This window comes from Serinus canaria, chromosome 3, assembly GCF_022539315.1.
Source record: "Serinus canaria isolate serCan28SL12 chromosome 3, serCan2020, whole genome shotgun sequence".
NCBI lineage: Eukaryota > Metazoa > Chordata > Aves > Passeriformes > Fringillidae > Serinus > Serinus canaria.
The window spans coordinates 45,072,021-45,085,096 of NC_066316.1; the positions used below are offsets into that span (position 1 = coordinate 45,072,021).

A 13,076-nucleotide genomic window follows, 5' to 3' on the forward strand; every position below is an offset into this window, starting at 1 on the left:
TAGTTTTCAAAACAGGAACAAAGTGATTGCCTGCTCCCAGGATTCTTCATTAAAAGAAAAAAAAAAAACAAAAACAGAACCACAGAACAAACCAACCCACCCAAAAAGTGGTTTGTGTCCCTTCTTGTTATTAATTATTTCAGTCCTTCTGAAGTATCAGCCCAGACACCTTCTTTTAAAAGTGTTTCTATTCTTAAAAAATGCTATACTCTATGTCAGTGGAAGCGCCTATAATGCAATGCCTGGGCAGTAACAATGAAATACATGATTACTACTCTTTTAACCCCTTTCTCTGTATTAGCACAAATTCTCTTTTTTTTAAAACATTCTACTTTCTGTAAGCTCCTATTTCCTCAGTATCTTGCTGTAGTTACTTTATTTTTGTTTGTTAGTTTGAGTCAACCTGGAATTACCTTAGCTGCAATTACACAGCTTGTCTATACCAACATATCTTTCCCAAACATACATATACCCCAACTAATAAAGATTATCAGTGGCACTACCAGATACAAGTTTTTTGTTTCACTGGAGACTGAACTGGGAATATGCATGATGATCTCCCATTTATTTAATATCAGTGTCTTTATTTCTTTTGAAAGGCCTTTGTCTTTGGCAAAGGAATAAGTTAAATCATTTTGTTGTGTACATTAAAAAAATTTGAGTGGATACAGAGCTTAGACATGTAAAAAATACCATTTACATGTCCTACCAGTAAAATTTTTCAGCCTTACTTCGTAATAGGCTAAAAAAGCCCTCAGACCTGTATTCATAGAAAAATATTGAAAGCAATATACAGAAATAAATCTGGTGACTTCATGAGCATCCTGTATGTCTTCATAAGTTTTTGTATTTCGTTTTTATTTTTAGTATAGGCTTTTTTTTGAGGGTCTCATGTGGTTTTATTTTTCTTTATTGACTGCTGAAGAAATACTAAGAACAATATGCTTTGTATGAACTAAATTAATTCCAGTTCATGTTGCATAGCAGGTTCCGAGGGACTAGCAGCAGGGAGATGAGCAATTAATGCTAACTCTGTGATTTATTTATTTTCTTCACAGCTACTCTCCAGCAGCTGATTTCAGACACGATGGTGCGCTGGGCCCAGGAGTCAGTGATAGAAGACCCAGAGTTAGTGAGGGCCATGTTTGTGCTGCTGCATCGCCAGTATGATGGAATTGGTGGTCTGGTTCGAGCCCTGCCAAAGACCTACACCATAAATAGTGTGTCTGTGGAAGACACCATCAATCTTCTGGCATCCCTTGGCCAAATCCGTTCCTTGCTAAGTGTCAGAATGGGGAAGGAAGAGGAGAAGCTTATGATTCGTGGATTAGGGTAAATAACTGAAGTGTAACTTTTCTTTATTTACAGATTTTGGTTTTTGCTGTATGGTTATGGCCAAGGTTGCACTTGAATTTTGAATCTGAATATGGGTGTAAATGCAGGGGCTGCTCTTGGTTATGCAGTATCCTCAGTAGTAAGATGAAGCCTTTGCAGCATTTTAGGTATCATATGGGGGGAGAAGCAGTTGGCATCTGTAAGACTTCTGAAAAAAGATGTATGTAATATTTTATTATATCAGAACCTATCTTATTACTGCATTTTAAGTAGTATGGTTGTGAAGAATCCTGTCAATAATACTGCCCATTCTCTATGAATGCACCGACTATTGACTCTTGACACATAGGATTTCCCAGAGCAGTCAGTTAATGGAGTTGTGCTTATCCATGTCTGTACATATGCCATCCTTATATTGCACTAAATGTAGATATGTGTTTGAGCTGGGAAGTAGTTCACACACTGTTATTCTTCCTAATTATGTGATTATTAATAGTGATGTATAGGCTCATAAAGAGGTCAGTTGGAGGAAAGAGTAAAGCAAACATGATAGTCTCTAGCACAAAAGAGGTTAGTTGGTTTTTTCCTCTCATGTGTTTCAAAGAGTTGTGTTTTAATTTTAAGCATCAGCTGTGATCTATTGAAAATCTCCAGTCAGCAGGAGCAATGAGAACAAAAAACAGGATTATATAAAGAATGTCAGGAATGCAAACAGAAGCAAAGCTTTTGTGCAAAATACTTTCTTTTCCTGTTTGTTTTTTAGTTTACTGAAACCTCAAATATCCAAAAAACGTCTATACACAATTTTTTATTGTCATTATAAACAATGCTTACTTCTCAGGTTACCAGCAGGTCTCATCAGTGTTTCATGGTTACTGAAGTCTTTGGCATACACATGGTAAGGCTTTGGCAAAAGGCAGAGTTTGGCCTTTGCCAAGAGACATGAAGTACTATGAAGTACTGGCATTTCCATATCTACCTTATACAGATTGAAAATGTTTGATTTCACTCCAGTTTAGGAAGTCTAAAATGAGTGAATGATTACTAGATTTGGTTTTCATGTCATGATCTGTGTTTAGTTCTTATACATTTTTTTCCTCAACATTTTCTACTGTGAATTAAGAACCAAGATTTTCTGAATATATTGAATGTTAGTGGATTTTTTGCTGATATGTGAAAGTCTGGTGTAACTTAAGTCACTGTTGTCACTACCTCTTCCTGTCACCTTTCTTGGTAGTCTCTATAATATCTTGTTTAACTTGTAAGTTACCCAGCTGTGTTATTTTTACCTTTTATAGGCTAAACTGAGCTCTAAGACCTTCTAAGAAATGTCCTTTTTTATTTTTTTTTTTTACTTCTGAGTGGTATTTCTTTCTTTCAGCTGAGAAATGGAAACGTTACTTATTGCTGCTTTAAAACTCAGTTTCCTCAGAAATGCTGTTAAGATTTTTTCCCTAAGCATGACATTTTATAATGCAGTTCACAGTTAAACAGAACTCTGAAAGTGGATGTAATTTGCAAAGTAGGGCAATGTTGCTGGCCAGCCCTTGAGGTGACATTTTGACTTTCTGTGCTGCTTTCTGTAAAAGAAAGCTGCTGCAGATAACCAGGAGTTTAGAATATCTTGGAAGATTGATACCATTGAGGTCTTTTTCAAGCCTGAAGCATTAGTGCAGAAAGGAGATGAGACAGCTTTTGGAGGCATCATTACTGATATGAAATTCAGTTTTAGGTTTTAGGGAAGAAATTACTGGGAGTCAAAAACTCAGTGTCAAATAGTCTTCTTCACATCTCATCTTTTAAAAGGCTGAATTTTCCCTGCCTGAGAGAAAGAGTTTTAGGTCAGGAATTAAAAAAAAACCCAAAACCCTTTAAAATGTACAGTGAAATTTGAACAGTTGCCAACAGTATTTTCTCTAGTGACCTGCTAATCCTTTTCTCCCACGGCCTAATTGCTTTCACAGTTATTTATGGGTTTTATTTGATTTCAAGACTAAATATATTTTTTTGAAATTTAGATTCTCATTAAAGTAGACATTTTTATTGGATATACCATGTCAAATAAAATATTGACATTATGATCCTAAAGTCTGATCTTAATATGAAAATCTGTTCTGATGAAATGTGCAGAAGAGTTCGCTGAACAGTAAATCATGAATAATATTTGTGCAGCTTCTGGTTTTGACACTTAGAAGATAGGGGGTTACCACTTTCCCCTAGGATTTTTTTATTGCTTTCGATGGCAGATAGCTAATGTCTCCACGTTTTAATAATCTAAAAGGCATTTTGTGTCAAAAAATATTGCATGATTGAATTTAAAATATAAAATAATATAGCAGCTTTGATGATGCTCTTGTCAGAACATAGTTTTAGATCTGAGCAGAATTTCTAATGAGAGTAGAAGACTCTTCTACTCCAGTGTAATCAAGGGGTAATTAGTGCACTAACTATAATATGGGAAAATAAAGGTCACATTCTTCCACAATGTGCATAGAAAAATAGACAAGAGAGTTTGAAACTCAATGGGAAAAGTCCCTGAGGTAATTTTTTACTTCAGGAGGCGGTGAAGAATCTCACAGTAAATCAGCTTTGCAAATAACAAAATAGGTAAACTACTTGTCCATAACATTTTTTAATTTTGTTTTCCTGTAGAGACATCATGAATAATAAAGTATTTTACCAACATCCAAATCTCATGAGAGCTTTAGGCATGCATGAAACTGTAATGGAAGTGATGGTGAATGTGCTTGGTGGAGGAGAATCCAAGGTAAAGCATTTCACAGTTAGAAGGCAGAGAGTTTACAATAGAGCTGTTCAAAGCTTTTTCCTATAAGGCACTGAGCTGTCACTGGAGGTACTGGGATCATAACCTCTTACTAATTTCCATTAACATAAGTGTTGACTAAGTTTTTTAGAAGAATCTGTCCTTCCATTCCAGAGGAAGGTATTATTAGAACTGTAATTTTAGAGGTTTTAAAGAAAAAACGGTAGCACTTTCTATGTTTATTGTGTTTTAAAGGGGAGATCTTTTTATCAACAAATTAAAAAAACAACTCAGTATTACTCTATGAAACCGAGTATGCACCTTCTTTCATATTTGAATCTAGAATCTGTGGGTGATCCCACCTTTAGTTTTTAAAGCCACCTTGATCTTTGAAACTTAAGGTGTTACAATCTACCTGGGAAAGTCCTGTTGATTCCAGTGAGAAACCGAAGCAGTTAATTTCCCTGAGGGGCAATGAGTACACCACCTACGTGTTAGTATGTTAGAAGGCTTTATCTAAAATGATCCTTTGCATGTTGTATGTCTATATTAGAGTTTGAACTTCAGTCTGTTTTTATTTGCTTCTTAGGAAATCACTTTCCCAAAGATGGTGGCAAACTGCTGTCGTTTTCTGTGTTATTTTTGCCGCATCAGCAGGCAGAATCAAAAAGCTATGTTTGATCATCTTAGCTATTTATTGGAAAACAGCAGTGTTGGCCTCGGTAAGTATTAAAATAAAATTTCAAACTTTCTGCTGATTTATATACGAAACCACCTGTATGTTTCTTCATCCCTCTATTTACTCACTATGTATTGAAATTTCTCCTATTTCAGGTGCAAAGTATATCTTCATTAACTGTATTGCTAACTGGAGACAACTCCCCTGACAGTAGCATTAATTTGAGCTAATTTAGTACACTGTTGTATATGCCTGAACATTCAGACTCAGTGGTTAGTTGCTAATGTTGAGTAACAGAATATATTCCTGTTTTCACAAAGAGAATCATTGATATGTTTTGGCAGCATTTCTTTAAGGCTTACCTCTCACTGCTCAAGCTTGCACACCTACATTTTTTTTCTGTGTACTGGTCAGTATACAGTTATGGCAGTGGGAGAAACACAGAGCTCATTTCCTTGATTAGATGCATGATTTGATGCCCAGAAATAACCTTGAAACTTAACATGTTTGCTTTCCTTTGCTCACTTGAAGTGTTGTAGAGGAAATATATTTATCCTTATGTAATTTTGTAATAGAAATTGACAATATATATGTATTTAGGAATCATCATAGTAAATTTTTAAATTATCACGAATGTAATAATGTAAAGGCATAGAAGAGAAGTGTAAACTCAAAATCTTTCTGAAGAGGAAGAGCTCAAATCAAACGTCTTTGGAGAGTCAACATGAAAACCTTAGATTTTTCTAATGCTGTATTTACTGCCATTTTAAAAAAATACATAACTTATAATGTTTTATTTTAAAGTGTAAAGATACTTTCTATTTCAATGGATTTGGTGGCATGTCTATGTATTAAACATACAATCAGTACTGCGTTTTCCTCAAAACAGAGTTGTATCAGTTAGGTAAATGAGTATGTGATCTTAAAATATATGGTGAGAAGAGGAATGTGCAAGACAAGCTGTTTTTAGCTTGAACATTCATTTTGTATTTTCATTTCATATCAGTGTCAAAGTTCATGCAAGTGTGTGATGATGTATTATAAAGTGAGATTATAAATTATATATTTATAATCATGTCCTAACTAATGACAAAATGTTGCATCTTATTAAAAAATTTAGTGCATTTCCTGTGAATTTGTTGGGGTTTATTAAATTGGTGTTAAAACTAAATGTTATTTTAACAGCCTCTCCTTCTATGCGAGGGTCAACTCCTTTAGATGTTGCTGCAGCGTCTGTAATGGATAACAATGAGCTTGCTCTGGCTTTAAGGGAGCCTGATCTGGAGAAGGTTGGTAACTTCTTCATCAAGTATTTTGTTTCCCCTGTGGAGAGGAGAAGATACCCGTTTCTTGGAGTGAGCAAAATCCAAGGTTATATGGGAGTTTCTGGTACTTTTCAGGGGAAGACTGAGAACCTGGTTGGTTAGTCTTTCTGCTGGTGGTCAAGAGTTGAACAGAGTTTCTGATGGTTACACACACAGCTGTAGCCAAAAGGAATTGCTTCAAGGGCAGCTCTTAATTTTGCAGTAGTGGAGTCCACATCCAACAAAACTTGGTTGCTAAAATCTTTGTTGTTCCTTTGAATGGTGACATGCAGTGATGACATGAGGCAGTAATAAAGGTTATTAGGAGCTTTGTGACAACTTGTTACGATATATGACAAATTTTCATAGAGATATCTGTCTATATCTGTTGTATTTTCCCCTAACATTTAAACCTCTTTCAGAAAAGTTTAAGAAATTTTGATTAATGACACTAAAGAATAAAACACTCAAGAGAATCTGTGTCAACTGTGTAGCATGTCTAAATTACTTCTGCAAGGAGGAATAGAATAATAGTTACTCTGTCAGTAGTGGATAAAAAATGCAGATTAAATAATGGAAAGACAGATTCAAGGTAGACATTAAAAACTCATTCTGAATAAAAGACAGAGGAACTGCAATATCCAATTTCTTTTTGAAGACCTAAAATTTTGGAAATGATATAATCTTCATAGAAAAACATCTGTCAGGAGTAATAAAGTGCAGATGCTCCTTTATTGGAATAGGAAGATAGACCATATGTGTTTGAAAGGACATTTTCAGTCTTAGCATTCTTATAAGTGCTCAGCAAGAAGAAGCTGTCAAAACTGGCTAAAGGCTGTGCTTACCATTCAAAAAGGAAAGGGACAACTGGAAACTAACTACTGAGCTTATAGTCCTGAGTTACAAGCAGTGTAATTCCCGCTCTAATTACTGCTGTGCATTTAAAAAAGAAAGGAAAAAAAAAAAGGCAAGTGAAAATGAATGGTCAAAATGAAATAGTGGACCTTTTATTCTTTATGAAAGAAAAGATATGTTTTTGTTTATGGATGGTGTGAGGTTGGAGGACATTGCAAAACTGACTAATTTGTAATGCTCAGAGTTGCAAGAGAAATGAGATAACAGGTAGAGAAGCATATTCTAGAGAGACAAATGATGAAATTGAGATAAGTAGGTCATGCAGTTCATGGCAGGAGTAGAAAAAGACTGGCAAAGTGAACTAAAAAAGAGGATACTCTTCAGATTTTCCAAAAGCATGATAAGGTTTTGTCAGGAATAAGAGACTGAGGATACCATATACCGACAATGTATGAGAAAACTTCCCTTTGAAGTTGCACTTCTTTTTCACATTTAATATCTTTTCCATCCAATTTTGCTTTTAGGTGGTTCGCTACTTGGCTGGATGTGGGTTGCAGAGTTGTCCTTTGTTGATTTGTAAAGGCTACCCAGACATTGGATGGAATCCAGTTGAAGGAGAACGATATTTGGATTTTCTTCGTTTTGCTGTTTTTTGCAATGGTAGAGTAGAAGCCTAAACATTTTATAACTTCCTCCAATATCCAAATAGGTTTATAATTTTAAATAGTAAGACAAGCTGACTTGGTAAGTTAAAGTGAATTAAAAGAACCTGCAGAAAGAGTAGAATTTTTCAAGACACACATTTACTTATATGACTTATGAAATGGGAATCTAGGGTCCTGTGAACCTCTGCCCCATTTTTCGGATCCAGCTTTGGATTTTGAAATGCCTTTGGAAGTAGAATGTGTCTCCTTTGGAAGTAGAGAGTACAGAAAATTCCTAAATCTTTTTGTGATAAAGTAATGGTAGATACAGAGCCAAAGCCCTATCTCTTTATGAAGATTTAGATAGTCCAGTTTTAGTGTCCAAGCAATTATATTGGTCCTGTCATTAACCCTTGCACTTGACTGAATCTTTACTATTCAGTAGTAAAGTAAAATTCAGTAGTTTCACTGGTGCTTTAAACATCCTTTACTGCATAGTTAATTCTTTGGCTTTAATAAATTTTGAATAAAAACATGTTTTTATGTTTTGTTTTTCATTTCATTGCAGTAGTAGAGGAGTATGTGTGTTTATGTAACTGTTGTTTTATTTAAACTGTTTTGTAGTAAAAAGTATCTATGCATTCTGCTCTTTTGTGTGCCTTTTTTTCTGATTATATTTCAGAACTCTTTTTGATATAATCTTGTATCTTGATATTTTTTCTGTGTGGTAGGAGAGAGTGTGGAGGAAAATGCTAATGTTGTAGTCAGACTGCTTATTCGCCGCCCTGAGTGTTTTGGTCCTGCTCTGAGAGGAGAAGGAGGCAATGGGTTGCTTGCAGCCATGGAGGAGGCAATACAAATATCAGAAGATCGAACAAGAGATGGACCTTCCCCAAGTAATGGATCTAGTAAAACCCTGTAGGTGCAGTAGATTTGCTTACATTGCCGTCTTATTTGTTTATTTGTTTTGTACTCTTAGGTGTGATATTACTTTTTTGGTTTAACACATGAATTATCAGTTCATTCTGCCTTGGATTCTGTGTTGGAGAGAGATTTATCTTTTGCTAAATGGTGCTTCCTCTGCACTATTAATTAAAGTAACTCTGTCTAAGTATTAGGACATCTCTAGAATTCTGTTTTTTCTTTTTCATTGCATTAAAAGTCAGTCCACTGATGCAAAATGAGACCGATAAATGGTACCAGTGGTTACAATGGAGATGTTGCTGCAATCTTTTAGGGACAAAATATGTTTTGTCTTAGTCTGCTTTGCTAACATAAGCCACTCTCTGTAAGCTGTTATACCTATGAGAAGATTTTCTTTATTTATTACTGTTAATAACATTTTTTCTTAATCTTTTGTTTGTTGTAACATCTAACTAATTGCAGTGAAATAGAAGAACAAGAAGATGACACTATTCACATGGGAAATGCAATAATGACCTTTTATGCTGCCTTGATTGATCTCTTAGGACGTTGTGCCCCTGAAATGCATGTAAGTTTTATGTTCTTCATACACTGGAAGGTAACGGCATGCTTGTTTTTACAGGGTACAGGTTTGCCATTCATCTTTTTTCTCAGTCTCATGCTATCAGGTATTAAAGCAGTGGTATGGCCACATCGTGTCTTAGTGGACATAATGTCCTGTTCTGTTCATTGGCAAGAGGAGAAAGATCCTCAGAAGCTCTTCTTTTTAAAGAAGAGGAATTTAAAGGAATTATCCTCTTGCCTTTTTTTTTTTTCTTTTTTTGGTTTGACTGTCCATTGTGACAGTAAAATTCCTCAAATGTCCGTATGTGCTGGAATCGTGTAGAGTGATGTGTTTTTTATAAACTAAAGTTTTATTCTTCATATACTTATTTTAAACAGACTTTTAAAGTTGCATGTAAATTTAAATATTATTGGGCATTTTTTTCAAAATGTAGGGATATTCATTATGCTTGGACATACACCTCAATATCTCTATTCACACAGACAAACCTTCTCAAAGAAAAGATGTCACTATTTCAGGCATTAGATACAAAGAATTAGAAACAATGTAAAAAATTTATCTCTTGTTATGTTAGAGATGGAAACTATTTGAAATTTTTTGTTGTTTATGATTGAATATACATTCTTATTCTTCAGAAATTTAGTTATACATAGTTCCTCATTTCACTCTGGGATGTGCCCTAATTAATATACATTAGTATAGATCAGTATCGGATTTGTGCAGGGGTTGATAACTTGAGAGAGGAGAGATATATGTAGTTAATAAGGTCAGTGTACCTGTTTCATTTGAATAAAAAAATTGCCTTGTTTTCTCCCTGTCTTGTTGCCTTTTTTAGAAAGCAAAACAAACAGTTGACATATATGAAAGTGTCTTATTTGACCAGGACAAAACCCCAAATTTTTTCCATCTGAAAATCTGTTTTGTTTTCCTCCCCACCCCTCCCACCTATGCTGCTACATTTTAAGGCTTTGTTCAGCAGCTTTACCTGATTTCTGTTCTGAAAATGAACTTTGCTTTATTTAACAAGCAAACTTGTAGATTTTAGACTTTGAACATTTGCATCCAAACAACAGCAAATCGATGCAGATTGCATGAAATTTGCGTTGTTAATTATAATGCAATTTTGGGAAGCAGTTTTTCTTTTGTATAGAAGATAAATAAGAAGATCTTACTAAATTTTCATTTGTCTTTTTATTAGCTAATTCATGCTGGTAAAGGGGAAGCCATTAGAATCAGATCAATTCTACGGTCTTTGATTCCACTTGAAGATTTGGTGGGAGTAATCAGTATTGCTTTCCACATGCCAACCATAGCAAAAGGTAAGATTTTTCTACACTTTTTCTTCCATCCTAATCTTAAGATTTGTAATTTACTGTCATATTGGCAGTCATATTTTTTTCAACATTTAAAAAAAATATAGAAATTCTACTGTTTATTATGTAAATTAAAGACAGATCATGTGTATCTCATACATGTTTCAAAAATCTTTCTGCATGCTGTAGTCAACAATTCTGTGTACCCCTAAATCACTGATATAAATCCTGGTAAATTGAATTATGAAAATCTATTACAACTTTAAAAAGAAGTTTTAAAATGCATGCTTTCTGATTTTAGAACTATTTAAAAATTCTGCAGTCTCATTTCTCAATAACATAATCCTTAGCTCTTGCTGTTCTAACCCTATTAATTGCTTCTAGCAGATCTTACTAAGACACCAGAGTTGTTCTCCAGCAACTATGGTGAAGAGATAGATGTGACATACATAGGCCAATGCACTGCTTTGTTTTTCCTGCCTATATAAAATTGATTGCCATAGTGGGAGCTATGTGAGCACCTATATAAAAGGGAAAGGAATTGCCTCTGCTTTTTTGTGTGTCTGGAGAGAAAACATTATAAATGTAACCAGGATTGTTTAGACACTCACAGCACGAGATTTTCCAATAGGTTACAGTGGAAGAGATAGAGAGATCAATCAGTCTATTTTACTATTACTTATTTATGTTCCAAATAGGGATAGAGCTGTAGGTGAGATCTCAGTAGCAATCTGCAGCTCATAGATACAGAAATGCTTGTTTCCTTTCCAAAATAAAAGTAACAAAGTTTTAAAATATTTCAATGAATTCCTTTCAGATATTTTGAAAGTTTTAAGATAGGTTAGCACATTGTCAGACTTGTTAGCACATTCTTAATTCTTTCTCATACATTAGAGATGTGCTCACCAATGCTGCATTTCTGGGATCTCTGATGCAGTGTTGTAATTTTTACTTTCCATCTGCTTCTGCTGAGAGCTAGGTAGTTATGTGGGTTTATTATGTTTTAGGTACATAGCATTTAGAATATCAACTGTTAAGAATCTCTTAATATATAAAGCATAAACAGAAAAGCATGCAGAGCCTTTGAGGTCTCTGGGTAGAATTTGTCTTACGCATTCTTTTTGATTTAACTGCAAATATATTTCCTTTGCGTAACAAAAATATGGGGAAGATTCCTAGGTGTTAACAGAGATTTAAAGGCTCTGTCAGGTAGCAGCATGACTGCTTAGTCTGCTGATGAAGGAGAATCCTTGTCACAGAAGTCTTATTTCTTCCTTTTAGATGGTACTGTGGTGGAACCTGACATGTCTGCGGGGTTTTGCCCAGATCACAAGGCAGCCATGGTTTTGTTCCTTGACAGGGTCTATGGAATTGAGGACCAGGATTTTCTTCTACACCTTCTTGAAGTTGGCTTTCTGCCAGACCTTCGTGCTGCTGCCTCATTAGATACGGTAAGGGTTTCTGTCTGGTTTTATTTTTTACCTTATTGAACACTACAGCATTTTTCATCCCTTGGAAAAGCATTTTTGATGTCTTCCCATCTTCTGTGTTTCTCAAACGCTGAGCTGAACTGCATGTTGCTTCTGAGCTTTGATAATATTTCAAGATGCATCATCCAGTGTAATGCTCACTTTTTAAGAACTTGCACTGATACCCTTATCTACAAAAGATGCAATGCTTTTCCCCAGGAGACTTTCTGAGCTTGTGCTACAGAATCCAGATCAGATGAGCTGCCAATGAAGCAGCAGGGAAGAAGTGACTGGGAGCCTCTTTCCAGAGATATTCAGAAAGTGTTCATCTCTGGGCATTTGTTAGGGACACCTACACTGTTATTTAGAAAATTACCACATTTCTATTTTAGTTTCTCCTCATCACTGTTGCTATCTTTTTCTTTTTTTTCCCTGTGAGTCTGTTTTCTGTCTAATTTCTTTTAGCTGTCTTGGTCCAGAAAGCTTAGATTTAGAGAGCTGTTATGAAGGCTAAGACATTAAATTTGGTTTTCCCGTTCCACCTTTTATGACAACATTGTTTTCTGAAAATAATGATGTTGTTATTTAGGATCATAGAATCATACAATTGTTAAGGTCAGAAAAGACCTCTAAGATTATGAAGTCCATCTGTCAACCTAGCACCACCACCATGATCACCATTAAACTATATCCTCAAGTGCCATATCCACTTTTGGAATATATAGTTTTTCTGAACACTTCCAAAATTATGACTCCGCCACTTACCAGGCAGCCTGTTCCAATGCTTGACAACCTTTTTTGTCAAGAAATTTTTCCTGATATCTCATCTAAACCTCCCTTTGTGCAGCTTCCAGCCTTTTCCTCCTGTTCTTTCTCATTACTTGGGAGAGGAGACTGACATCACCATCACAGACTCCTTTCAGGCAGGTCTCCTCTGAGCCTCCTTTTTTCCAGGCTAATCAGCCCCAGCTCCCTCAGCTGCTCCTCACAGGACTTGTGCTCCAGACCCTTCACCAGCTCCACTGTCCTTCTCTGGACACACTCCAGCACCTTGATGTCCTTCTTGCAGTGAGGGGCCCAAGACTGGAGACTGGAGGTGCAGCCTCCCCAGTGCTGAGTACAGGGCCATGATCACTGGCCTGCTGCTCACACTATTGCTGATACAAACCAGGATGCCAGCAATCTTCTTGGCCCCCTGGGCACAAGTCCACGTTCAGCTGTCAA

The 13,076-nt window shown here is 35.6% G+C and overlaps 1 protein-coding gene across 1 annotated transcript in view; it reads left to right on the top strand.

The window, feature by feature from the left end:
- Positions 1-13,076, top strand: part of RYR2 (ryanodine receptor 2) — a 381,235-nt gene that overhangs the window by 258,147 nt on the left and 110,012 nt on the right. The window contains exons 40-48 of the mRNA XM_050972655.1: positions 1,059-1,332; positions 3,988-4,102; positions 4,689-4,821; positions 5,964-6,067; positions 7,462-7,597; positions 8,313-8,499; positions 8,968-9,073; positions 10,269-10,389; positions 11,665-11,834. Coding sequence (XP_050828612.1) covers positions 1,059-1,332; positions 3,988-4,102; positions 4,689-4,821; positions 5,964-6,067; positions 7,462-7,597; positions 8,313-8,499; positions 8,968-9,073; positions 10,269-10,389; positions 11,665-11,834 — 1,346 coding nt within the window. The remainder of the gene's footprint in view (positions 1-1,058; positions 1,333-3,987; positions 4,103-4,688; positions 4,822-5,963; positions 6,068-7,461; positions 7,598-8,312; positions 8,500-8,967; positions 9,074-10,268; positions 10,390-11,664; positions 11,835-13,076) is intronic.